Source organism: Lichenostomus cassidix, chromosome 18, assembly GCF_008360975.1.
Source record: "Lichenostomus cassidix isolate B80296 chromosome 18, HeHo_3.0, whole genome shotgun sequence".
Lineage (NCBI taxonomy): Eukaryota > Metazoa > Chordata > Aves > Passeriformes > Meliphagidae > Lichenostomus > Lichenostomus cassidix.
In genome coordinates this window covers 2,815,314-2,840,243 of record NC_139498.1, presented here as the reverse complement: position 1 = coordinate 2,840,243, position 24,930 = coordinate 2,815,314, and the positions used below count along the sequence as shown (strand labels likewise).

The following is a 24,930-nucleotide window of genomic DNA, read 5'->3' as shown; positions in this document are numbered from 1 at the left end:
CCATGTCACCGTGAGGGCTCTGACAGTGCTGCCATGGGGCAGGGGGAGGCTCCAGCCGAGCACAGGGACCAGTAGGACAGGCGGAAACACCCAGGACTCCACTGAGCAAACATCTGCCGGCCCCTGCTCTGAGCCCCGGCTCCAGGGAGGGATCAGAGCAGCCACATGCTCCAGGCCGAGAGGAAACAGATGCCACCGGCCCAGCCCAGGCATTTCCCAGCTCTGTCAGGGGGTGTTGAGGAATCTGCAGGTAGCAGAGGCTGCGGGATTACATCCTGCCCTGCAACCTAGGAATATTTCAGTTTAGAATGGGAAGCAAGGTGTAGATCGGGGTACCCTTGGAGCAAGGGAGCATGTAGGGATGCAGGAATAGGGTGAGGAAAGTGGGAATGGACACAAACCTCGAAGAAGAGCCACTCTGACCTGCACAGGTATAGAAACAGCTGTAGAAACCAGCAGAGATTTATTGTCAGAACAAAACTCTCAAACATCTAAAGGCCACCAAGTGTTCCACAGCACGGGGACTGGGCTATGGAGAACGAGGGAATAGGGAGGGGAGAGCCTGACACTGACACCAGCCCCACTCCCTGCCCAGCAGGACGGTCACTCCGTGGCCAACTGCCGCTGCTGCTCCAGCAGGGATTCCAGGAGATTGGCTCTCTGCACAGCTGCCTGCAACAGGGGAGCACAGGGCAGAGTTCATGGTGCCCAGTGGAGCCACAGCCAGGGCAAAGCCAGGGAGCTCTCACTCACCTCGTACTGCTTCCGGAGGCTGCTCATGCCCTCCTCCTTCCTCAGCACCGCCGCCTTCACCCTGACATGAACATGGGGGGCTGAGCCAAACACCAGGCTGGGTCCTGCTCAGCCCCTCTCCCCCCCAGCCAAAGTTGGGCTCCAGGTGCCATCACACACTGGCAGCACCTTTACTCCACTGGTGGGTGCTGTGTAGTGTGGACTGACTTGTCTACAGGAAGAAAGGCCCATTAGCTTCCTAAGGTTTAACTATCATAGTATTTTGGGGATGTCCCAGCTGCCCTCAGCCTCTGTGGCTGTGCCCTGACTCCTCTGGAGAAGATCACGTGGCTGCAATCACAGGTATCATGTGTGAGCCATGGAGAGGAGGTGACCATGATCCTGACCAGAGCTCCAGCCAGGGAGGAACACACAGCTGTGCTCCACTGGCCTCTCCTGGCACTCAGGTCCTTCAGGCAGGCACAGGAGCAGCCCTGGGGACAGGATGGCACAGAGCAGGCCAGCAGTGACAAGGGACAGAAGATTCAGGGTGGCCGAGTTGCACCCAGGTTGGGCAAGACTGGACTGCAAAATTCACTTGGAGAGGGCCAGAAGCGATTCCCAAGGATGCAGCACTGAGCTCCTGCACCATGCCTGGGCTCCCTCACCTCCTGTGAACCTCCTCCAGCTCCCGGTCCTTCTCCCGCACCAGCCTGTCCAGCTCCAGGCGCTGCCTGGCTCTCAGCTCCGCCATCTCCGCCTTCAGCCGTGCACTCTCCTCCTCTGTCCCCACCAGCCTGTCCGCGAATTCCTGCCAGACCACCCTCAGTCAGGCTACTGAGCCCCTGGGACAGCTGGTCCCACACATCCAGCCACGGGCCAGGCAGGGCCCTGGCTCTGCTCCTCACCCACCTTCCGGATCTCCTCCACCTCCTGCTCCTTGTGCTTCAGCAGGCCCTGCAGCCGGACGCTCTCCCCTTCCAGCTCGGCCAGCCGCCCCTTGAGCTCATTGCAGCGATCCTGCAGCTTCCGCTCCGACCGCTCCAGCTCCTGCAGCTCCACCTCGTACTTGTCTCGGATCCTCTTGATCCTGTCAGCAGGAAGGACAGGCGGCCTGGCTCAACCCGGTGCTGCAGGGATCATCCCAGCCCCCTTCCTGCCACAGGAGGCACCAGGGCACAGCAGCAAGGACAGAGCTGCCCCACAGGAGATCCAGGGCTGTTTCCTCAGGTGAGAGGTAAACTTTGTCCCTATGAGCTGCTCCTTCCTGCAGTAGCACTGCTCCACAGGTCACTGGAGAGATGCCCAGGGGACAGGGAGAGGGAACCAGCCCTCAGAGGACCTGGCACCTCCCTCCTCCCTTTCCCCCTCACCTGTTCTCCGCTGCTCTCTCACACTCTTCCTTGGCTAAGGATGTGTCAGCCTCCAGGCGCTGGATCACCAGCTCGATCTCTTTGTCCCTCTCCTTCCTCATCTCCTCCCGCAGCTCCCTCTCCCGAGAGAGCAGCCAGGCTTCCTGGGAACAGACAGCAAATGTGGCCTCAAATCCCTCTCGGAGCCCATGGGCGGGACCTTTGGAGGACAGCTCTTGCCATTACCTCCTTCTTCATGTAGTTGGCCTCCCAGGCCTGCTTCTCCAGCTCCAGCTGATCCTTCAGCACCTTCAGTTCTGCCTGTGGGGAGAACAGAAAAGTACAGCTCAGCCCAGGGAGCACCCCGTGCCAGCTGGGAGCAGCCACTAGCACTGTCCTGGTAGGGTACAAGGCTTGGTGGTGCCCAAAGGCCAGGACGTGACAGGGAACCAGACCTGGTGCCGCCTCTCCTGCTCCTCCTTCTCCTTGGCATACTCGTCCCGCAGTGCCCGGGTGAGGGCCGAGCTGTTGGCCTCCAGCTGCTGCCGCAGCTCCTCTGCCTCTGCTCGCTGCCTGCACAGACACAGCTCCCAGCATCCACACCAGCACCAGCCCATGGAAGCCTGGCCCAGGGAGCCCAGCTCCATGGCTCCAGGGCTGCCCCTGGCCCCAAGCTCACCTGGCTGCTTGCTGGCTCAGCCGCTCCTTCTCCTCGGCCACCTCGGCGTAGAGCCGGCGCCGCTGCAGCTCCAGCGCCTGCTCCTCCTGTTCCAGCTGCTGCTCACACCTGTGGGACACAGACACTCCCAGGGATGTGCCTTCAAGCACTCAGCCACCTCTCCACCCCACCCTTCATGATGCCAGAGGATGCTCCCGGCTCAGCAGCATTGCCCACCTGCACCCAGTGGAGAAAAAGGGGCTGCTCCCCGTAGAGCTGCACATATTGGGATCCCACCAGCAGATAGGTGCTGGACAGCACCCCAGAGCTGTCAGTCCAGCACTGACCCCAGAGTGACGCACCTCTGCCGGGCTCGCTCTCTCTCCCGCTGGCTCTGCTCCTCCTTCTCCCGCTCCAGCAGCCCCCGCAGCTCCTGCGCCTGCCGCCCGTAGTGCTGGGCTGCCCGCTCATCTGACTGCAGCAGCTCAGCCTCATGCAGCAGCTTCAGCTGCCGGATCTCCTCACGGTGCTTGGCCATGAGCTTCTGGATCTCTGGCTCCAGCCCTGGGACAGCGGGAAGGACGGTCATGGCTCGGCCTCAGGGCTGCTGGATCCCACCCTGGTGGCCGTGGCTGGCTGGCATGGGGGCGGTGGACACATGGACTGAAAGGGGCTGGTAAGATGGAGGGATGAGCACAGAGGGGTTTTCTTGCCCTCTGGCATCTGCTCCAACAAAAATAGGGACCAAACACTGCCCACACCATGGAGCTCTTCCCAATCTCTCCTGGACCAACCTGGCACCGTCCTGGCTCCAGCTGCTGTGTAGGGAACCTGCCCGTACCTTTCACAGTGATTTCTTTGATCTTTTTGGTTTTCTCCTCGATCCATTTCTCCCGTCGGACTTTCTCAGTTGCGCTCATGAGTTCCTTCAGTTTCTTAATCTCCTGTTTGGAAGCAGATGGAAAAACCTCAGAGAAGCTGGGAGAGAAAAGCCCCAGCAGCCTGGGAGCTGGGCTGTTGGGAAAGAAGCTACAGATGACTTGCTGTAGCTTCCCCCCAGTGCCTTCACACACTCCCCCAGTGCCTTCTCCTCTATCCAGTGGGATGGGTGGAGGAAAGTAAAACCCTTGGGAAAGCATTCAATGGCCTAGACATGAGAGCACCAACGGAGAGGGAAGGGGAATTGGGAGCTGCCGGGGATCCCTGCATGCAGGGCAGCTCATCTGTGCCTGTGTAATGGTGCTTTCCTCTCCAGCCTTCCCTCTCCCTGCCATGGAAAACCCTCTGGCAGGGGCTGGAGCAGGGCCAGAGCAGGTCAGGGCATGAGAGCAGAGGGCAAGGCACAAAAGAGAGCAAAGACCACATTTACCTCACAAAAGGGGCCCAAAGTGCGCCAGACCTGGGAAGAAAGAAAGGAGGGGATGGAAAGAGAAGGGGAATGGTGGACGAGAGGCAAATCCACACAGCCATGTCTGTGGGAGCCACGGGCAGGGTGGAGCTGGGCAGGGGTCCATGGGGGCAAGGGGAGACACAGCACAAGGGGCAGGGACAGGGACATGCCAAGGACTGTCCAGGAGTGTGCTGTGTGGTCAGAGCCTGCTCCAGAGACTAAGGGACTCCCACTGTCTGGCCAGGCATGAGCTCAGCTCCAAGGTCAAGCAGAGACTGGGATAGCAAGGCTGGGATGAGCCCAGTGGTGCTGCCTTTCTGCCAGGCCTGGCAAAGGGTGAGCTGAGCTGTCTCCATCCGCAGGAGAAGCAAAATTCCTCCATGGCATTGGGTTTGTGCCAGCACTGCACCCTGGTCACCCCAAGCATGGAAGGGCTCTGCCTACAGCAGGATCATGGAATCACAGAATGGTTTGGGTTGGAAGGGAAATTAAAGCTCATCCAGTTCCACCCCCTGCCATGGGCAGAGCATCTTCCACTATCCCAGGTTGCTCCAAGCCCTGTCCAACCTGGCCTTGGACACCTGCAGGGATCCAGGGGCAGCCACAGCTTTTGTGGGCACCCTGTGCCAGATATGCAGGATGGGTCTCTCCCAGCAGAGCCTGGGAGCTTACACTGTCCCATGGTCAGTGTCACACTCCTGGGTCTGGGTGGCAGAGGACAGGAGCCTTTTGGGGAGCCAGGACAAAGCTCCATAGTGACAGGGACCTTCTGTGCATAGGGAAGAGCTCCTCGGAGAGGCCAGGTCCCAGTTGAGGTGACAGAGACCAAACTGCTCTAGGCAGAGGCCCTGTTTGAACAACATCAGGACACGTGTCACCCCATTTTCCCTGTCCCCTCACCAGCTCGTGCTGCTCCTGCATCTGATTGATCTTCTGGCCATACTTGTGGTCCACTTGTTTCAGCTCTGCCACCACGGCCTCACACTTCTCACTCAGCACCTTCTTATCATTGAGGAGCTGAGCAGGGTGAGGAGCCAGCATCAGGCAGGTGCAGCCACCTCAGCCTGTGCCTTCAGGAGCTGGGATGAAGGATTACCTGGTCGATGAAGGCCAGGTGTCTCTGGATAGCTGCCTCATACTGCTCCCTCTGCAGCCTGAGCTGGTGGCCGAGCTCCTTCTCGGTCTGTTTGACGTGTCGGTCGGTCAGTTCCCGCTGCTGAGTCTGGGGGCAGCAGGGATCAAACAGCCATGACATGGAAATCACCATCAGGCCACGAAAACAAGGGACAGAGCTAAAGCAATGCCCTGGTGCTCACATCTCCCATCTCTGTGAGCAGGAACACCCAGCTCCCCCAGGACAGAGGAGAATGGAGTTCAGCCCAGGTCCTGACTAGATGGTCTTTAAGGTCCCTTCCAACCCAAACTATTCCATGCTTCTGTGAAATCAAGGGACAGCCCTGATCATGTGCTTCATAATCCCAAGAACAACACGTGAGGCTGACACACCAGAGCAGTCTGCAGCAGGCTGATGGCTCTCTTCTTCTCCTCCACTTCTAGCTTCAGCCTCATCATGGAACTCGTCACCTCTGTGGCAACAGCTGACACCTGCTCCACATGAGCCAGCTCCTCTTCCAAAAGGAAGCCCTGCCAGAGCAGAAAAAATATGATGAAAAGGTGGTGGAACCACCTGGAATGAGGACAGGGAGATAGGGGACGATTCCCACCACAGTGCCATACCACAGATGGACTCACCTCCCGCTGTGTGGCTGAGGCAGCTGACCTGGGCCTCTCCTGCTCTGACTTCTCCATCTCATCCAGGAAACTGATGATGCTTTGGAGCTTGGCCTCTGAGAGCAGAGCCCCATCCTCAGGGACCCCTGGCGAGTGGTTCAGCTTCCCAAACTTCTCCAAATTATCAGCAGTCAGGGAATTGGAGCTGGGCTCCTGCTGGGAATTCACTGTGGTGAATGAGCACCCAGGGGAAGGCTCGGGAGAAGAGGTGCTGGCTTTTCTCCATCACTCTAGCCCTGTCCTCCCACTGTACCCCAGCAACCAGCCTCATCCTCTGGGCTAAACCCTGGCCCACCACCAACCCTTGCATGGATTTGCTGTTCCTTGCAGATGTCCAAGCTCTCAATGCACCAAACCATTCCTCAAGCACCCCCAAACTCCTCCATCTCCACCTCCAAACTCCTCCATCACCTGCTCCCAACTTCCCCATCACCTTCCCCAGCAGTGCCCGGCTGTTTCTCACCAGGCAGCTGTCACTGTCCAAGGATGGACACAGCAGTTTCATCCCTCAGCTCACCCTGTCCATCCAGGCATATCTGTCCTTCTTGAGGAGCTTGGGTGGGGGCAGCAGCTCTGGCTCCTCCTCCAGCAGCCGGAGTGTGTCCAGCAGCTCATTGAGTGTGACCTTGGATGGAGCCCTGCTGCCAGCAGTCACTGCTGTCTCCAGGTCCTCATTACCCATCTCCCCGGAGCTCACATCCTAAGGGAGACGAAGATGAAAGAGCGAGAGCTTTCTGGGTCTCCCACAAGCCAGTGAAGGCTCTCATGTCACCCTGGCAGAGCAGCTGCTGCCAGGACCCCCAGGAGGCACAGCCAGACCCACCTGCAGCTTGTCCTCTGCCCCCGGGTCCTGTGAGGGTACAGAGCCAAGGGCTGCTAGGCTGCTTCCTTCCAACTCCATGGCTGCCGAGGGGGAATTGACCTCTGCAGGAACCAGACTGTTCTCAGGCACTCACCCCAGCCAGCACCCCAGAGCAAACGGCTCCTTGTCCCCTCCTTCCCCTCACTCCCAAACTCTGGGGATGTGTCAGAGGGACTCACCGGCATTGTTGGCTTTGGTGAGGCTGCTGGCCGGGCTGACATTCCTGGTTGAGCTAGGTTTGGCACCAGGCTTCTTCTTGGGCACCCTCCTGCTCTCCTTCACAAGCACCAGCTCTTCTGCTGAGCACTTTGTCTCTGAGGCCTTCTGGGCTCTTTTCTGCTGCAGTTCCTGTAGGGACAGAGCAGCCATCAATATCCTGGAGTTTTGCAAAGGCACAAGCCTGTGTTTGCAAGGCTGTGGCAGTGTTTTTGCATTCTCCAGCTGCTTACTGCTGCATCTCCCCAATCCCACCCCCAATGGAACATGGTTCCAATTAGGGCAAAGAGAATTTGGGGTTTAAAACATCTCCAGCTCTCTGCCAGCTCCTGCAGCCTGTGCCAACCCCATCTGCACCACCAGCTGCAAGAGCAGGGTGACAATGATGTGTTGCTTCCTGCCAAGGGACACAGAGTGGTCCCACTCCAGAGGAACCCTGCTCCTGAAGAGGGTCCCACTCCCAGGGCAAGCATGTCCTCAGCCATTCCAAGAAGCTTGGAATGTCTCTGTCTCTCAACGTGATCGCCATTTCCCTGAGAACTACATGGAAACCAGCGCTGTCTTCACAAGCTCAGAACGAGCTGCCAAGGCTTGGCAGGAGCACAGCAGGAAACCGCTCTGTGGCACCTCCATCTCCTGAGGGAGCACTCCATTTGCAAGGCTGGCTCTGATCCTGCTCCATGCCAAGGCCATGGAGATGCAGAGAGGCCTCTTGCTGCCTCGCCAGATGATGCCAGCAAATGATGTCACACACTGTCCCTACCTGGATGGCAGCATGCCGGGCCAGGCGCGCCTTCTCCTCTCGGATCTTTTGGCGTTCCTTGTCCTTCCTCTCCTGAAAATCCAGGATATTCCCCTCGTCCATCCGCTGCTGCCTCTCCTTCCAGAGAAGAGGGTCAAAAATGTTACTGAGAGCTCTCCACCACCCACCACTGAGAAGTGTGAGGGGCACCCACACCTGCGTCACCCCATTTCCAAGCTTTCCATCCTCCCCTCTGTGCAGGTGAAGAGCCCTCAGAACAGCTCCACTTGGGAGCAGCTCATTTTCTTTAGATCCTCAATGCAATTATTATTATTATTATTATGTCATCATCTGGGTCTGCAACCACCGAGGAGACAAGGCTTAAAAATAGACTCTCACACGCAAGAGCAACTGAGCTTTTCATTACTGGGATAAATAATTGAACACAAAGAAACACAAATAGCTGTGAAACCTCGTCACTCTAATGAGCCACCTCATTAGGGATTCACTAGGATGAGCCGAGATGGGGCATCCCTTCTCTGGCCATGAGCGTGACCCAAACAATAAGAATTCAGGGAGATTTATGCTGCTACTGCCAGTGCCTGCCTGCTCCCACTCAGGGGGCTGGGGGAACCAGAGCTGTGTGGTGCTGAGCCCCTGGGCCTCAGCTCCTGCTGGAACCCAGCTAGACTATCCCTGGACACAGCCAGCAGAGTTCTGAGGGAACAGGACCCTTCCCAGCTCTCTGGACCATGAGCTGGATGCTAAGCCAGAGCCCCCTCCACTTCCACAGCCCAGGTTTGGTGATTAAAGGGACCTGAATCCCACCCCCAGCACAGCCAGTGGGACATGGGTGTTGGAGGGTCTGAGCTACAGAGCAGGGGACAGCACCAACCTCCCTTTTGGCAGCCATCAGGCGCCCCAGAGCTGCAGCTGCTGTCCTGTGCCGCTGCGAGTGCCGCCGGTACCAGCGCTGGATGGTGACAGCAGCCTGGTTCACCTGCTGGATGAACCTGTGGGGACAGGGAGGGGGGTCAGCACAGCCTTGGGTGCAGCAGAGCACAGGCAGCCTCCCCACAGCACTGGGACCTGCAGGTGCACTAAGAGCAGCCCTTTGCCACTGTGAAATCCCACAGGACAAGAAGAAGCTCCCCTGGAGCTCCTCACACCTCTTGGCACTGTCCTCCTGTCCCTTCCCTCACCTCTCAGCCTCCTCCTTGGTCACCTCCCTCCTCCGGGGACCACTGCTGCTGCTGCTGCTGCTGTTGTTGTTGCGGGTCATGATGTTGTTGCTGGAGAAATTCTTCTGAGACTTCACGAAGCTGCTGCTGCCTTCCCCATCCTCGTTCGAGGTCGCTTTGACAACATTGCTGGGACAGAAGATGAAGCCACTCAGCCCTGTCCTGTGCCACTCGTGACCCTGGGGCCAGCCTGGCCGCAGATCCAGGACCCCCCACACTCACTTGAGGGAACTGGGAGCCTGGTTGGAGCTCTTGGGTGTGGGACCCTTTTCAGCAGTGGAGTAGTTGTTGTGCACCATGGTGGTGACGCAGTTGCCCATCGCGCCCTTGTTGCTCCTTGTGTGGAGAGAACAGGAGTGCCAGGAGCAGCACCTTCCCCTCTCAAGGTGTTTTTTCTGTGCAGTTCCTCCCACCCCCGACCTCAGGACCCCCAGTCCTACCTGTTGTTGGCAGTGAAGTTGGCAGCCAGGAGCACAGTGGCTTCCTTCCTCCTCATGCCCACAGGTGGCTCCATGCCATGGGAGCTGGAGGGGCCTGGGAACACCCGGGGCTGGTCATCCTGCCATGGAGTCAGCAGGGATAAGGGCACCAAACCCACCTCCTCAAGCACCACCAGGAGCACAGAGCCAACATGGCCCACCCACTCCCCGAGCCCGCTGTCCTCACCAGGATATTCCATGTGGTTTTCTTTTCTGGGGAAGTTTTGCTCAGAGTTGCAAGTTTCTTCCTTCCTCCTGGACTGCTCTCAAAGAAGGCCAGGAAGTCTTCTGTCTGCTCCGAGCTTTAGCCAGACCCAGGGAAGGCAGAAAGGACAGAACAGGGATTCTGGGATAACTCACAGCCATGGGACATGCTCTGGCCATGCAGGGCACTTGGACACTCCAGTGTGACACAGGGTAGAAAGGGGCTGGAGAATTGTTACATGGCCACAAAATCCACAAATAACTTGTTTTTACACAGAGCTTTGGGTTCCAGGGTGGTGTGTGGAGATAGGGATGAGCACAGGCCAACAGGAGAATGGAAAATCCCAGCTAGGAGGGCACTGGGAACAGTGAACTTTTGTCTCCTCACACAACCCAGTTATGGCCTGGAGGGTCCCTGAGGGGCTATTGGGATTAAATGGAATGTTTTTTGTGACAGCCACAAAAATACACTCCACTTCCCCAAATAGAAATTCTTCCCCATATGGGTGGTGAGGCCCTGGTACAGGTTGCCCACAGAAGCTGGGCAGTTCTCTCACAGAGAAGTGTCCCAGGCCAGGCTGGAAGAAGTTTGGAGCAACCTGGTCTAATGGAAGGTGTCCCTGCATGGGACTTTAAAGGCCCTTCCAACCCAGGCCATTCTGTGATTCTATGAAACTCTAAACAAGAGACCTCTGCACCAAACAAAGCCCCAGACCTTGGTTTTCCAGGGCTAGGTTTTAACCCCTGATGTACATGACAGAGCTCAGGGTACATTTTGGAAAGCTTCCTGTTCCCCCACAGGACCCAGGGAGGTTGGACACGTGGTTGGGGTGTCCCCCAGAGCCATCCACAGGACAGATGGACGCATGTCCATGGCTGGAGTTGTACCTGTGTGAGCTGTTCACCCGCTGGTTCACCTGGGTGGTGCTGTTGGACCTCCGCAGGTTGTTCATGGCCCGGGATCCTGCATCTTCCTGTGGAGAACAGGGATAAATCCAGCAGCCACATTCAGGAGGAGCACAGACAGGCTTCCCCCACCCCCCTCACCCAGCCCTCACACGGAGCTCCCACTGTCCCAGAGCTGCCAAGCTCTCCTTGAGGCAGCAGGCAATGACACCTCGCTCCGGCGCTGCTGAGCCAGCAGGAACACGTTCCTTAGCACAAGCTCCCGGAACAAGGGCACAGGAATGCTGCCAAGGGATTACTCAGCACGGAGCACAGACTGTCTGCTGCTGGATCCTGAGAGACCCCACAAGTACCTGGGGCTCGTTCCCTCTGTGGAACCCCCGCTCAGGAGCCCCCGGTGCGGCAGGAACCGGGTGTGCTCAATGAGGGCCAGGCTGGGCCTGACATCCCAGCAGGAAACACCAGGAAGCTGGGAGTTTCCAGATGGAAATCAGCGCAGGAAGGTGAAGGGCAACGAAGAGAAAACAGGGAATCCTGACACTCCCTACTTGCTTTTCTGCATCAAGCAGAGAACCACAAGCAGCGATTGCCAAGGGCAGTGCCAGAACAAAGCCAGGCTGATGCTGGGGAAACCACAGTGAGAGGGACATGGGCATGCACGGAGCCATCCCATATCCTGGCACACACTCCCTGGCACAGGAGGGGAAAGGGATATGGGCTCACCGGAGCATTCCTCTTGGCTTTGCCATCAGCAGCCACAGACACAGAGCGCGCCACGAGCTTGGAGGGAGAGGCACTGCCGGGGCGGCGTGACACCGGCGCTGGGAGCCCCGTCAGGATCAGGTCTGCAACATCGGAGCTCTGGATGGAGCAGCAGCTCCGGGTGCTCTTCATGCTGGAGCAGAAGGAAAGGGCCCTGGAAGCACAGCACAGAGAGGGAAGGCATGGAGCATCCAGCCTCGGAACCAGAAGGTCTGGATCCTGCAAAGACCGGCACACAGAGGACAAAACACCTTCCTCCAAACTGCCACATGGCAAATAACCCTGAGCACAGCCCTGGAGAGGCTCCAGGTGAACTCCTCACTGCTTTCACCCAACACTCATGGCTGTCCATGAGCTGCTGTCCCATTTATGGGCTGGGATTCCAGCAGAGGACTAAAGGAAGGGAAGAGCTTTGCTCCCCATCCTAGGCTCCTTCAGTCCACACAGACCATGGCTGCCAGAGGATCACACCAGCCCAGAATAGCCCCATCTGTGCCGGCTGGAGGTTCAGCTCATCCTACATCCCACCCCACCTGGGCAGCTCCCAAGGTATCCTCCCCACTGCCAAGCTCCCAGTCCTTGCTAAGACTCTGTTCAGAAGTGTCAGTGCCCCTCAAGGGACACAAAGAGGGCTGGGCCCCATCTCCAGCTCGGCCCAACACATTCCCACCTTTTCCCCTCTGCATTCCCCCAGCCCCAGCGCTGAGCCAGGAGTCGCTGCTGTCCCCAGTAACAGACCACATCACTTTATTTCTTTGTATTTATTACCCACACCGTCCCTAAACTCTCTCCCCTGGCAGCCCAGGCTTCCACTCTCAGGGCTTCACCACAGCCCTTGGCAATGCCTCGGGCTCCACAGCGTGGGGAAACAAACAGCTCTCATGGAAACCACTGGGCTCATGGCAGGAAAACAGGGCTCAGGAGCCCAGGTCCAGCACAGCACACTGAGCCCCCAGTCCCTCAAATCCCTCAAGCTCAGACTCCATAGGTCTGAAGCCCCAGGCCCCCATGGCCCCAAGCACCCCTGTGACCCAGCCCCTAGGCCCTAAGGGCGAAAATCCCTGAGCCCCTCAGGATCACCCAGGTCCCACACCTATTCCTCTAAGCTTCCAAATCCCAGACCCTCCAAATTCCCTCAAATCCAAGGCCGAGGACCCCAGCCACAGGTCCAAGCCCAAGCCCCCAGTGCCTAGATGCCCCAGGACACCCAACCGCAGGCCTCAAGACCCCCAAACCCCAGACACCCAGTTCCAAAGGCTTAAGTCCCCAAGGCCCAGACCTACACGAGGAACCACAGGGCACCCAACACAAAGCCCCCCATGATCCCCAAGCCCCAGACCCCTCCCTAGGACCCCCACCCCCAAGCCCTCCACGACCCCAGCCCAGATCCCCAGGCCCCAAGCCCTCCAGGACCGCCCAGCTCCCAATCCCCACACACCTCCAACCCAGACCCCAAACTCTTCAAGGCCCCCAAGCCCCCAAGCCCCAGAACCCAACCCCTCACGACCACGGCAATGGGCCCCACGCACCCACACGCGGGTGAGATCCGCTCACACCGGGTGCGATGCCGAGAGTGAGGCCCCGTCCCTGTCCCAGCTCCCCCTGGAACCCCTTCGCTCCCCCGGACCCCCTCAGCCGCCATTAAACGCCCCCAGCCCCTCACCTACGGCCGCGCTCCGGCCACTGCCTTTAGGCGGGGCTGGCGGCCAGCAGCCAATGGGAAGGGAGGAAAGGGCGGGGAAAGAGATACGATTGGCTGAAGCGGGGAAAAGGGCGGGAACAAGGAGGGACGGGGAAGGGGCGCGGTTGGTCCTGGTGGGCGGGGCTTAGGGGGAATGAGCCAATTGGACGAGAGGAGATGATGGGCGTGGCTTGGAGAGGCGGGGAAGGGGCGGGGCTTATCCACATGGGCGGGGGGAGTCATGGGGCGGTTGGGGGGCAAATGGAGCTTTTTGGGGGAAAAAATGGGGATATTGGGGACCAGAGAGGGGGCAACCCATGAGGAAGATGGGGGAGTCATGGGGCCATTGGGGGAAGGGGGATGGAAAGGGGGAACTATGGGGGGGGTCATGGGGTTATTGGGGGGCCATGGGAAACAGTGGAGCTATTGGGGGGTTCTGGGGCAAGGCGTGAGCTATGGGAAAGAGGGGAAACCATGAGGCTACTAGGCGGGGCTGTGGGTGGGGGAGAACAGTGGGGCAGGGGGAAAGCTGTGGGGCTTTTGGGGGCCATGGGCCAGGAGGAGCCCCAGGCCAGGCTCCATCAGCGGCGCAGGAAGAAGTCACACAATCCCAGACCCGAGTGGGGGTTTATTGGAGGGTCCTGACCTCACAGGACAGCACCTTCTCCCACCCTAACCCCCACAGAGCCCGGGCTGGAGCTGGGGGCCACCCAGGAGCACCCATGGCCATGCTGGGGTCTCTGAAACACCCCCAGCTCAGTCCTGGCAGGTCCCACACACCTGTCCAGCTCAGAGGAACACGCAGTCATGGCCCTCTGCCCACACTGGAACACCACGGACAGTGAGAGGGACATCATCACCCGATGGAAGCCCTTGTGGCCATTTCACAGCCCATGTCCCCCAAGAGGCACCAGGACAGCACAGGCCCCATAGGGAGGGGGGGCACAGCCCCCGCAGCCCCCGGGGCCTGACAGCAGCTACATGTTGAGGAAGGCGAAGGCCGATGGCTGCCGGGTGCCCTCCGTGTCTGTCCCCCCATCTTTGGGCTGGGATGGCGTCCGTGGCTCTGCCGGCGCTGAGTGCGGCTGGAGCACCACACCAGGACGGGCCACCAGCTCCATGCCGGCGAACAGGGACAGGCTGGGGGCCGCCGTGTCCCCTGCCAGCCTGCTGCCCCCATCCTGCTCGCAGGGACAGGATGGCACCGCGGCCCCGGGCTGCCTGGGGGGCTCTGATCCCACCCCCGGCTCCTCAGCGGGGGCTGTGGGGGTCAGGGCTGGGCTCAGGGGGGTCAGGAAGCTCTCGCTGGCCAGGGCTGGGATGTCCATGAGCAGGTCCCTGGCTGAGCTCACCGCGGGGGCTGAGGGTGGGCGTGGGGCCCTCGGGGAAGGCTGGGCCCTGCACAGGGCCTCGAACTGCCGCAGCATCTGGGATGGGAGCAGGATGGGTGGAGGGAGAGCGGCATCAGGAAAGGGGCTTGGCCGTGGCACCTTTTCCCAGGCACAAGGACTGTTCCCAGCGTTCTCTCCCAGGGCTCAGAGGGAGCATCACCCTGCTCAGGCTTCCCGCTCCTGGGAAAGGCAGCCAATCCCACCCCTCTGGGACATGCATGGAGCCATTCCCAAGAGCTGTGTGTCTCCAAGGGCCATCAAACCCATCCTGGGAGCCCCCACCCTGGGGAGTGAGCACAGGGATGTCCCCAAAGTCACCTTGGTTGCTCGGTTGGCCACAGGCCCAGGGCTGCCTTGGCTGAGGTGCTGCAGGCGCTGCTGGGTCACGGCAAAGATCTGCTCTGGGGAGAGCAAGTCGGAGCAGCCGAGGGCAGAGATGGCACACATGGACCTCTGTGGGAAAGGGGAGCGTGGCTGAGCTGGACAGGTCCTCAAACACCCCCCCAGCCCTCTCAGGGGATGCCCCCTGTGCTCACCATACGGATGCTGTCACTGGGATCCTCCAGCGCCCGGCCCAGCAGCTCCAGCACCACCTCACAGTTCAGGAGCCCACACCTGCACAGGGATGGGGGTCACCACTGCCCACAGCCCCCTCCCAGCCTGGTGCTCCAGGCCCAGACAGCCAGGGAAGGGCTCACGTTGCCCCCCAGAAGCCCCCCAGCCCCAGGGAGTGCCTGCCTCCAACACTTACTCCTTGAGGAAGTGCTGAGCTTCCTCCCTGGTGAGGAAGACCCTGGCCCCACGTGTCAGTGCCGACACCAGGCTCAGCTCCCGCCGGCAGTCACCCGGGCTGTCAGCATCCACCCTGCTGGGGACACACCTCATGGGGACAGGGGCCACCTGCTTCCCCTCCTCAGGGCCCTGCACACCCCCCAACAGACAGGGACCCCCACCCTGAGCAGCTCTGCCTGCCCATGGCTGGAAGGACAAACATCCCAGGAAGAGCATAGCCAGGGACACTCTGGATTAACGGTGTGGGAAATGAGGGCAGCACTCTTAGGGATGCACCTCAGACAGTCCCAGGGCAGGGGAGCCTCCTGGACCCCTCTCACCTGTCAGCCCCGTGGCTCAGCTCCCGGCTGGCCCCGGAGCGGCTGTCACTGCCGGATTTGCTGCCCGAGTCCGAGGTGCGGCTCCGCTCATTGCCCTGCGACGATTCCCGGGAGCTGTGCCCGCTGTCCACCTCCTCCCAGCCGCCCCCGGCCAGCCCCGGCTGGTGGCTCGCTGTGGGGATAATGGTGCTGAAGTCCCCAGACACCCCAGGACCGGTGGGGACCCCCCAGATCTCCAGCTGCTCTGGCAGGACCCACCTCGGGAACCACGCGGCGCAGGAGGAGCCGGGAGTGGCACGGCTGGGCTGCTGGCAGGGGACGGGGCTCGGACAGGCTCGTAGGTGTCCTCGGGGAGGTCCCCATGGAGCCGCCGGGGTCCCCCTGGTGCTGGGAGCACGGCCTGGGCCACGGCCTCGGCTGCTCGCTGGAGGCTGCTCAGCAGGGCCTCCCCTGTGGAAGCTGCGGGAGACTGGGATGTTGGGAGAATCCCGGGAGCTCAGTCCCATGGGGATCACCCCAGCACGGGGTTCCAGGCTGGGAAAGGGGAGTGAGGGAACTCTGGGAGCTTAGAGGACGAGGCACAAAGTAACCCCCATGGCCCTGCCCCAGCTCCTAGAGGACAAGGACCCAGTAAGGGCCTGGCCAGGACTCACCAGAGCTGCTTTTGTCACTGCTGAAGCCGAATCCCTGCAGGGAGCCACAGGGTATGGGGCTGGAGCCCATCCCTGGGGAGGCACAGTGAATGTCAGAGGGAGCATAGGCACTCAGGGTTACTCTTTCCTGCTGTTTCCCCATCCCTCAGACCAAAGGCCCATCTCGGGCAGGCTGTACTCACCAGCAGGGGCCGGGGGCCGTGTGGGCAGCACCTGGGGCTGCGGCAGCGGCGCATCTGAGAACAGAATGCTGGCCAAATCCTGCAGGATTGAGAGAGAGAGAGGAGTGTGGGCAGAGCTGGGACCTCAGGGACCCCGAAGAAGGGGGCTGGGGGCTGCCCTGTCCCTGCAGCACCCACCTGTGCGGCCGCCCGCACCTTCTGGTTCAAGCTGTTGCCGTGGAGGGGGTCTGGGGGCCCGGAAAACACTGCAGACACACAGAGGGAAGGGTGGGGGATGCTCCCAGGCAAGGCAAGACCCTGCTCCTGGCACAGCCACCGCAGCAGGAGCCCCCTGCCCGCTGTGGGGCCGTTCCTGCTCCCCTGTGTCCCCCCAGCCTGTTACCCGCAGCCTCCCGGATGAAGCTGGCGTTCCTCTTCAGCTGCAGGACGAACTGAGGGGAGCCCTGGGAGCAGGTGTGTAACAGGATCTTCAGCACCTGACTCGGGGGACAAGGACAAGTCACAGCTGCCCCCCCTTGAGCAGGGTGGGCTCCATCCCATCACCCCAACAATGCTCCCAGCACGGACCCACCTTCAGCTTGACGTGGCAGGAGCTGCTCTGCAGCCGTGTGAGGAGATGCTCCAGCAGGCACTGGCTGCTGCCAGGGGACTCGTGGGAGATCTCTAGGGACGGGTTAGGGATCCAGCCGGGATAGGAGGGCACCAGCAGCCCCCCGAGTGCCAGGAATTCAGCCCCTCCACAGGGTCCCAGCCAAGGCCCACAGCACCACGGCTGCCCCCAACCAGCCTCCAACACCCACCGCGGCCCGGAGCAGCCCCGGGGAAGCCCCCTGTCCCGGGACCCCCTCCCTGCCCCGGGCTCCCCACGGCTCCCCCAAGGATACTGGCGATCTCCTCGAACAGGTACCCGGGGCAGGGGGTATCGTCGTCAGCCGTGCCCCGCAGCAACACCGGCAGCTGGAGGAGGAGGGGGCGGCGTGAGAGGGGCTGGACCCCACCTAGACCCCGGTGGAGGGGACCGGACCGAGGCCCCGGGGCAGGCCCGGCCCCGGCAGGGCTGTGTGAGGCCGCTGTGGAAGCGAGGGCGGGGTGCAGCGATGGCGTCGCGTGTGGGCAGTGACGCCACGCCCCCGGCAGCCCCCCCTGCCCCCCAAAACTCCCGTCCATACCCGGCTCAGGAAACTCAGCCGGTCCCGCAGCGGCGCCGCCATGACACTGCCGGCACCGGCCCTGCCCGGTCCCACAGCGGCGTCAGGGAACCGCCGCCCGGAAGTTGTTTTACACCAATGAGAGAGCGAAGCTCTGCCCCTCAACCAATTAGCGGTGAGGAAGGGCGGGGCTCCAGGCGGAAGAGCCGCGTGAGGTTGACGCCGGAGGGAGGCGGGAGGTAAACAGCGGGCATTTCCACTAATCAGAGCTGCCCGCGGCGAGCGACCAATCAGAAGGGGCTCAGTTTGGGGTGCTACCGCCCAATAGGCGAGCGCGGTGTGTGACGAGCGGGGCTGGCAGCCAATCGCGGCCGCCTCAGCATGGCGGCGCCCGTGCGGTGAGGCGATGTCGGGGCGCGGTGTGTGGCTGCGGGCGCGGGCGCGGCTGCGGCGCTTCCCGGCAGCGCTGGCGGCGTGCGGGGACCAGGTGGGGCCGGGGGGCACAGCGGGGCTGCGGGGCTCGGCTCCGGGGTCGGCGGGTCCCGGCGGCCCCCGCTCCCGTCCCGTGTGATTCCCGCAGGCCGCGGCCTACGGGCGGTGCGTGGCGGCGGCGGCGGCTGGACCGGCGGAGCTGCGGCGGGATACTTGCCTGGAGGAGTTCCAGGCGCTGCGGGAATGTTTCGCCCGGGCGGTATGTCTCTATGCGAGTCCCGACCCCGGTCCCGATCCCCGTCCCAGGGCCGATCCCGGTGCCGGCGGAGGGGGGCGGCCTCGGCCCGTCCTGACCGCAGCTCTTTGCAGGCAAAGGCGACGCCGAAGTGACCTCGGAGCCGTCCCCGCCTGGAGATGCTCGGGGGGAATAAAACTCCAAAACCCACTGGTTTGTCCCCAAATGACGTAGCCCCCGCGGCCCCCATGAGCTGCTACCCGCTCCCCGGCCCGAAGGAGGAGCAGCCCCGGGCTGGGTGAGGGTCACAGATCTATTTTTATTTATTAAAAAAAGAAGGAAAAAAAAAGTTCAGATCAAAATGCCTCAGCTTATTTTATTGATGGGCTCAGCCTGCGCTCCGGGCTCTCCCTCCCAGCGTTCCACCCGCCCCGGGGCAGCCGTTCCCGGCGGGACAAGGCAGCGCCCGCCGGCTTCCAGCCCAGCTTGGGGTGCCCACGCCATTCCCAGGAGCAGGAATGTCAGGAGCATCTTTGGTCCCTTATGTTCACACAGAGAACAACAAACAGGCGGGTCCGACCCCGCGGGGCCAGAGCCGGCAGCAAAGGGGATGAAGGAGCTGATCCAGATCCGGCTCCCTCGCAGTTCAGGAAGGCTGGTTGGTGCCACTGCCCGGATCCACCTCCCCAGGGCACGCCTGGAGCCGCGCTCCAGAGCCCATCCCTGCCCCTCGGAGCAGCTCCGGGGCTCCCGGCTGTGGTGCTTGTGCTTGATGACAGCGTTAATGGAGAAGCTCATGGGGATGAGGGGGGTTCAGGGGGGTTTAAGGCCACAGTGTTCCAAGGGGTCTTCCCAAAGGACTCCCGAGGCCATTTCCCTGTGGCTCTGGGTTGTGACATCCTGGGAGCACCGGGCAGGGTCAGTCCCACCCCGTCCCAGCTCTGCAGGGTCCCACTGGACACAGACTCGAGGTCATCAAAGACATTTGGAGATTGGGATATAAAACCTACCACAGTGATGAGGTCTAAGGGCTCTAGACTGGGAATTCTCAGCCTGTAGAGGGAGAGCTTTGGGACTGGATTCCATACATTCGCAGGTCAGGATATAAAAACACAAAACCCAAAAAAAGCCAAGGGATGAATCACTGGGAGCCTGAAACAATACAGAGCTCTTAGAGAAACTCTTGTCTTCCTCACTCACCAAACAAATTTCCAGAGGCAGAGCAGGGACCTGTCTAGATGCAGAACAGGGTGAGGTGAGGCTGGAGAGCACACAGAACACAGGAAGAGGTAGGTGTGCATGAGCCAAGCCCCTGGATTCACCTGGCTCTGCCACATCTGTTCCCAAGCTAATCACCTCTGGCAGAAAAATCAAGCTGGGTTGGGAAGGGTCAGGGTGGAAGTTGAGCTTCTTAATGCACTTTGGAGAGGGGAAGTGGAGCTGGAGAGCACAGAGAGGGAGGGCAGCAGGAGCAGAGCTCCATGTGATTCCAGTGTGTGGCCAAGGAATCCCATCCCTGGGAGAGAGGCAGCACAACGGCAGGAGTTGTGCCTGGTTAAGGCAGCGTTTCTACTAAATGAGGTTCCTAAACCACCACTGTGTCCCAAGCACATGAGGCTCTGCTCCCAGTCCAGCACCGGAGCACTGGCTCCGCTGGTCCTTAGCTCACAGCTCCTCTGGGGTAAAGCCCTTCCCGAGGTGTGGATCCCGGGTCCCCTCGGCACAGCTGGGGCAATGGAGCCCCTTCCCGGTTTGGTGAGGAGGTGGGAGATGGTTGGAGAAGGCAATTTGATATGAATGAGATGCTGGAAAAGGTCCTTGGAACAGCGGCCTGACAGGGAGTTGAGGTGGATGGCAGCTCTGGAAGGCAGGGGACAGCAGGAATGTCACTTCCAGCGTCACCATCTCCTCGGCTGCCCACAGGCACACGCTGGGGGTGCTACTGGGGAAGCCCCCAGGATGGTGCTCACAGATCCAAGGAGATCCTGTGGATCCAAGCGCTGCGTCCAGCAAAGCGCTGCTGGTTTAGACCTCCCCGTGCCTGAGCAACGGCCCAAAATCCACCGGTGAGCCCCAGCCTGCCCTGCGGTGCCTGGCCGCAGCGCTGTCACGGGCTCCCGTCCTGTGCCACCTGCTGGATGTGGCGGCTGTGCACCAGGTGCTGCGCGCCCTCGGCCACCCGGGTCAGCCGCGTCTCCAGCGCGCTCCGCAGGTCGTTCACCTTCACATCGGGAAGGGGGTTCAGGCCAATCAGGATGCCTCCAGCCCCCCGTGCAGCTGCCTCCTCCTCCCCATCCTCCTCCTCCTCCTCCTGGTCGGGAGGCAGCAGGTCCCGTCTCCTGCGGCGCAGGTCCAGGCCCCCCTGCAGCTTCAGGTCCCGGTTCGGTTTGACATCGTGTTCTGGCTGCTGCGGATCCCCGGGGATGGCTGCCCCATTCTCAGACTTCGGTGCTGGAGCATCCTCAGGGCCGGGTTTCCTGTCGGCACCGTTGGAGGGACCCCCATCCCCCTGCCGGCCCCGCGGCTCCTCCCGGGCATCCTCCTCCTTCCTGTGACCGTGGCTAGGCAGGTCCCGCTGCTGCCCGCCTGCTCCGTCAGCCTCCGCCCCTCTCCGCCGCTCCCGCTCCCGGGGGTGCTGCTCCCTCACTGCCACATTCCTGTTACTGGAAGAGTCCGGCGCCACTGCCAGGTCCTTGGGCTCCACCTGACTCAGAGCTTTGGCTTTAAGGTCTATTCCTGAGTCTCTTTCCAAACTTTTTCCTGCTACTCCCTGAACTTTGGCAGCCCCTGGCTGTTCTCTTTGGATGGGAGCTGTAGCTGCTTCCATGGCTTTCAGGAAATTCTTCTTGTGGACATCTCTTCCAGCTTTGGCTTCACGTTCTCCTCCCAAATCCTCCGCCAAGGGCTTTTTCTCCAGGTGGTTTCTGGCTGCTGGAATGTGCTGGGCATCCCCATGGAGGGGATCCCGGTTCTCCACAGGATTCTTAACAGCTCTGTCATTCTCCTGCGGCGGCACCTTCCACTCCTTGGGAGGAGCCACAGGAATGTCACGCCTGTGCTCAGCCTCTTCCAGCTTCCTCACGATGTCCCTGTGCTGCTTGGTGGAATCGGGGGGCTGCTGGCCTGGGTGCTGCTCTGGCTGCTCTTTGCTCAGTGGCTTCCCAGCCATGTCTGCCTTAGCTCTGAGGCCCTCGTCCTCCCTGCTCCTGGAGAGGGGCACAGCAGGCTCTGGCTGCTCTTCTGCTGCAGGACAAAACCAACATGGAAAAGAGTTTTCTCAGGACATTCCCTTCTCCTGCCACCACATTCTGTGCGACATGAGATGAGGCCGCATGGGAGGATGAGCAGAGCCATGGGGTGTTATCCCTATGCTCAGGGCTGGATCCCCACTTCCAAAGCCAGAAATGGCTTTGCAGTGGACTCTGCCATGTGCTAAAGGAACTCAGATCTTTCCCAGGCTGATTTTAGAGCTGCTCTGAGCTGTGAGCACCCCACAGAGGGGTCCTGCTCCCTGGCTATGTCCTTACCTGGCTTTGGCTTCTCCTCTGCCCCCTCCTCCTGCCGCTGCTGGTGGATCTCCTTGTGCTGCTCCTCGATCACTGCCAGCAGCTTTGCCTGCTGATCCAGCAGCTGCTTGTGCTGCACCTGCTGCTCCTTGATCACCTGCAGCAGCACATTGTGGTCCAGCAGTTTTGCTGGCCCTGCTTCTGGAAAAGGGGAAAAAGAGAAGGAAAATAAAACCTCTGTGAACCAAAGCCCTCAGAAATCGTATCTTAGCGGTGGATGGGCTGCAGGGGCTCTCCTTGGCAGAAGTTCTGACTCCACAAACTCTGCCAGGAGAGAGAGAAGGAAGCTGGAAGAGGATGGGATGAGAGCGAGGGACCTGCACACAAGTCCAAGCTCAGGCTCCAACATCCCCTTGCCAGGCAGAGGTTGGAAGGAGGAGCTCAGTCTAGGGAAAGGCTTTGCTGCTCCAGCTCCGATGCTCCAGGGACAGAGCAGCCAGGGCCTTGAGGGGAAGGAGCAGACAGGGCTTTTCCCTGTGACGTGCTCAGGTATCCCCATGTGCCCCTGCCCACACCCCTCCCACCATGCTGCTGGAGCAGTTTCACTCATGTCTCCCTCTTCCCAGGGCTCTGACACCAAGGAGCAGCCGGGTGTCCTCCCACAGAGAAGGATCCAGGGGGATCTGGGTGCCCCCATCCCCACACACCCTGAGGACACACACTCACCCTCCAGCTTGCTCTCCACCTTCTCCTGTTTCTCCTCGGTTTTCCGGTTCTCCAGCAGTTCTGCTCTCTCCGGGAGGGGCAGCTCCTGCTTTTCACCTGCAAAGGACGACAGAGCTTTGCTGTCAGTGCAGATGTTCCCTAAAACGCCTCCGCGTCGTCCCAGCCCCGTTTGTATCCAACCCGACGGCTGCGAGGGAAGTAATAAACCCAATATTTAACAATCCCATGCCTGGTGGCAGCGAGCCAGCACTAACTACCTCGGCCAATTAACATGCAAGAACAGCTCTAACTGGCTTTTAGATGGGCACTTGGCAATGTGTTCCCTGTCAAGATCTCCCGGCTCCGTGTCTCCGGTGATTTGGGAGCCGTGCAGGAACAGCACGGCACCTGACATTTCGGCGGGTAGCGAACAACTGTTTGACAGTTCTTGCAGTAGCTGTCAAAGCCACCAGATTCCTCCTTTCCCACAGCAGCTGCCGGAGGGGCTGCGTACACTCACGTGCTCTACTAGTGGAGTTAAAAGGAAGCACTGGGAAGGAGATGGGAATGACCAAATTGTCCTGTCACCAGGGGAATTACAGGCGCAGAGGAGTTTGCTCAGAAGAGCTGCCGTGGAAGGAGCTTACCAGGGTCTGCTTCCTTCTCCATGGACTTTCCAGCCTCCTCTGCTTTTCTGGGAAGCTGGAGCTGTGACTTGTCCCGGTCAGCAGCCTCGGCAGTGTCACCGTCTGGCACAGCCTCTTTGGCTTCCAGCTTTGCTTTCCCTGGCTCCAGCTCCTTGTAGGGTGGCCTTGCATCCCGCTGCACCACTGCCTGCAGGACCTTCTCCGGATTCAGGACGGGCCCGGCAGTCCCTCCCCGCTGCTGGTTCTCAGAGACCACTTCCTTCCCTTGTTTTGGGCCCAGTGCTTCCTTCTGGGGCTTCAGCCTGGCTGGCTCCTCCAGCAGATGGTCGTTGGCTCCTCCAGGAGCCACCTTGTTCTCGTCGGATTCCTCCCGCTCCCGCCCCATGTCCACAACCACCTCGTCGTGTGGGACTGGGGGCTCGTGGCGATGAGCTTCACCCACAGGCAGGGCAATGCCTGGGTGGACAGGCAGGGTCAGAGGCAGCAGGTTCCCAGTACACCCAGTACACCCAGCTCCATGCTGCCCTTGTCCAGCCCTGCCTTCTCTCCCTCATCCAGAGACCACATTGAGCCTCCAATGAGCCTCCAGAGCATCAAACACTAAAACAACTTCAACCAACCAATTCCACCATGGAGGTGGACTGAGGGGAGGAGGGTAAGGAGCAGAGCTTGGGATCTGTATCTCAAAGACTCCCACAACACACATCTCCAGATCCCAACCCAGCTCCCATTTCCAGGATCACTGTTACCTTGATCAGGACGGTCCAGTTGTACTTTCTCCTCCACCTTTCCTCTCTCCTCCTCCCTCTTGGGCACCTGCATGGGCACCTTGATCTGTGGCTGCTCCATCTCCTCCTTCTCCTCTGGCACTTTGGGTTTATCACGGTCATCCTCAGGCTCCTCCACCACTGGGTTCTGCTCTGCAAACACAGGATGGGGACGAGGATGAGGTGTGGGATCTGGGAATCGCTGTGTCTGTCCCAACCCCCTTCACCCACCCAGCCCAGCTGCCGGTTTCGCTCCACCCTTAGCATGGCGGGGCTGGGGGGGCTTTTGTTCCAGAGTCAGCTGATTGTTTTCCCTGTAGTGGGTTTTTATAGAGCTGCCGGCAGGGAAGCATGGAGCTGGGATGGAGCTGGCTGCCGCTGCGAGCCAGTGCCACCAGATGGTAGCATCCCCCCGGCTCCCTGCCCCGGACCCCTGGCTCCAGGAGAGCGAGCTGGAATCCAGACTCGGATCCCCCTGCACTGCGAGAGACCGAGTTGAGATCCAGCCCCGGACCCCTCAACATCAGAACCTGAGCTGGGGTCCAGCCCAGCCACCCCCCACTCTCCCCCCACTGCTGTTTGCTGTGAAACACCTCAAAACCTCCTTTATTTTGATTTTTCTTCCCTTTTAGTGCCCGAGTGTTCCCACAGCCTTTCGGACACCTCTCAGAGGAGGGGTGGGGGAGGTTTCCTTTTCCCGCAGAAGTTTTGAGGAGGGGGATTAAACAGGCATTAACTGGAGAAAACTCCTGAGGGAGATGGGGGACTCCCCCACCTTGCCCTCAAAGAGAATGTTTTTTGAAGATACATCCCAGTCAAAACAGTCACTGTGCTCAGCGCTGGTATGACCAGCGTATTCCACGTGGAATCTCTGGCACATTCCATGGGATGGGAAGGGTCCTTTCCACCCCCAGTGTGGCAGAAAACCCACACAGGGAGTGAACTCTTCCTTTGGAGAGCAGCAGAGAAGGAAACTGAATTGTTTCCCAGCAGTGAAGTTGTTCTGCAGACTTTTTTCCATCCAACAAACTCTTAAAAAAAAAAAAATCTATCTTCTGTAACAAAAAAAAAATTCCGAACTCTTCCCCCCTTTGCCCTCCCCCGTGTGATTTCCTTTGGGGAATTAATTCTATAAA

At 60.3% G+C, this 24,930-nt stretch overlaps 4 protein-coding genes across 12 annotated transcripts in view; 1 reads left to right on the top strand and 3 right to left on the bottom strand.

Moving 5' to 3' along the window:
* Window positions 1-434: 434 nt before the first annotated feature.
* CEP131 (centrosomal protein 131) lies at window positions 435-13,134 on the bottom strand. Of its 6 annotated transcripts, none has more exons than XM_085077435.1 (27): window positions 12,999-13,134; window positions 11,297-11,489; window positions 10,556-10,641; window positions 9,651-9,765; window positions 9,425-9,543; window positions 9,207-9,320; window positions 8,946-9,113; window positions 8,639-8,756; window positions 7,765-7,881; window positions 6,965-7,133; window positions 6,747-6,847; window positions 6,441-6,623; window positions 5,885-6,079; window positions 5,639-5,776; window positions 5,229-5,354; window positions 5,033-5,149; window positions 4,112-4,141; window positions 3,584-3,686; window positions 3,105-3,306; window positions 2,764-2,871; window positions 2,540-2,657; window positions 2,331-2,405; window positions 2,106-2,248; window positions 1,645-1,822; window positions 1,401-1,543; window positions 754-814; window positions 435-672 (listed from the first exon to the last, which is right to left on the bottom strand). In XM_085077435.1, the coding sequence occupies exons 2-27, from the start codon at window positions 11,465-11,467 to the stop codon at window positions 604-606; spliced, it is 3,267 nt and encodes a 1,088-aa protein (XP_084933561.1). In that variant the 5' UTR covers window positions 11,468-11,489; window positions 12,999-13,134; the 3' UTR covers window positions 435-603. The 6 variants fall into 6 exon arrangements, with proteins under 6 accessions (XP_084933561.1, XP_084933557.1, XP_084933558.1 ...); XM_085077431.1 differs by lacking the exon at window positions 12,999-13,134 and adding an exon at window positions 12,865-12,924; XM_085077432.1 differs by lacking the exon at window positions 12,999-13,134 and adding an exon at window positions 12,865-12,923 and having other exon boundaries at window positions 5,885-6,076.
* Window positions 13,135-13,624: 490 nt separating this feature from the next.
* Window positions 13,625-17,657, bottom strand: TEPSIN (TEPSIN adaptor related protein complex 4 accessory protein). 2 transcript variants are annotated; one of them, XM_085077438.1, is made up of 13 exons: window positions 17,524-17,657; window positions 17,239-17,311; window positions 16,926-17,017; window positions 16,737-16,830; window positions 16,532-16,599; window positions 16,355-16,433; window positions 16,173-16,244; window positions 15,778-15,978; window positions 15,520-15,691; window positions 15,159-15,275; window positions 14,944-15,022; window positions 14,726-14,860; window positions 13,625-14,443 (listed from the first exon to the last, which is right to left on the bottom strand). In XM_085077438.1, the coding sequence occupies exons 1-13, from the start codon at window positions 17,563-17,565 to the stop codon at window positions 13,994-13,996; spliced, it is 1,674 nt and encodes a 557-aa protein (XP_084933564.1). In that variant the 5' UTR covers window positions 17,566-17,657; the 3' UTR covers window positions 13,625-13,993. The 2 variants fall into 2 exon arrangements, with proteins under 2 accessions (XP_084933564.1, XP_084933565.1); XM_085077439.1 differs by having other exon boundaries at window positions 15,159-15,272.
* A 179-nt stretch (window positions 17,658-17,836) lies between these two features.
* On the top strand, window positions 17,837-18,531 carry NDUFAF8 (NADH:ubiquinone oxidoreductase complex assembly factor 8). The gene is made up of 3 exons (XM_085077440.1): window positions 17,837-17,989; window positions 18,083-18,193; window positions 18,304-18,531. The coding sequence occupies exons 1-3, from the start codon at window positions 17,909-17,911 to the stop codon at window positions 18,322-18,324; spliced, it is 213 nt and encodes a 70-aa protein (XP_084933566.1). The 5' UTR covers window positions 17,837-17,908; the 3' UTR covers window positions 18,325-18,531.
* A 1,296-nt stretch (window positions 18,532-19,827) lies between these two features.
* The window catches only part of SLC38A10 (solute carrier family 38 member 10), a 28,861-nt gene continuing 23,758 nt past the window's right edge, over window positions 19,828-24,930 (bottom strand). For 2 of the 3 annotated variants that reach the window (XM_085077430.1, XM_085077428.1), the window contains exons 12-16: window positions 23,777-23,947; window positions 23,028-23,483; window positions 22,402-22,497; window positions 21,697-21,876; window positions 19,828-21,412 (exon numbers count right to left, since the gene is read on the bottom strand). In XM_085077430.1, the coding sequence (XP_084933556.1) occupies window positions 20,277-21,412; window positions 21,697-21,876; window positions 22,402-22,497; window positions 23,028-23,483; window positions 23,777-23,947 (2,039 nt within the window). In that variant the 3' untranslated portion in view covers window positions 19,828-20,276. The remainder of the gene's footprint in view (window positions 21,413-21,696; window positions 21,877-22,401; window positions 22,498-23,027; window positions 23,484-23,776; window positions 23,948-24,930) is intronic. The other variant, XM_085077429.1, reaches the window with a different exon arrangement.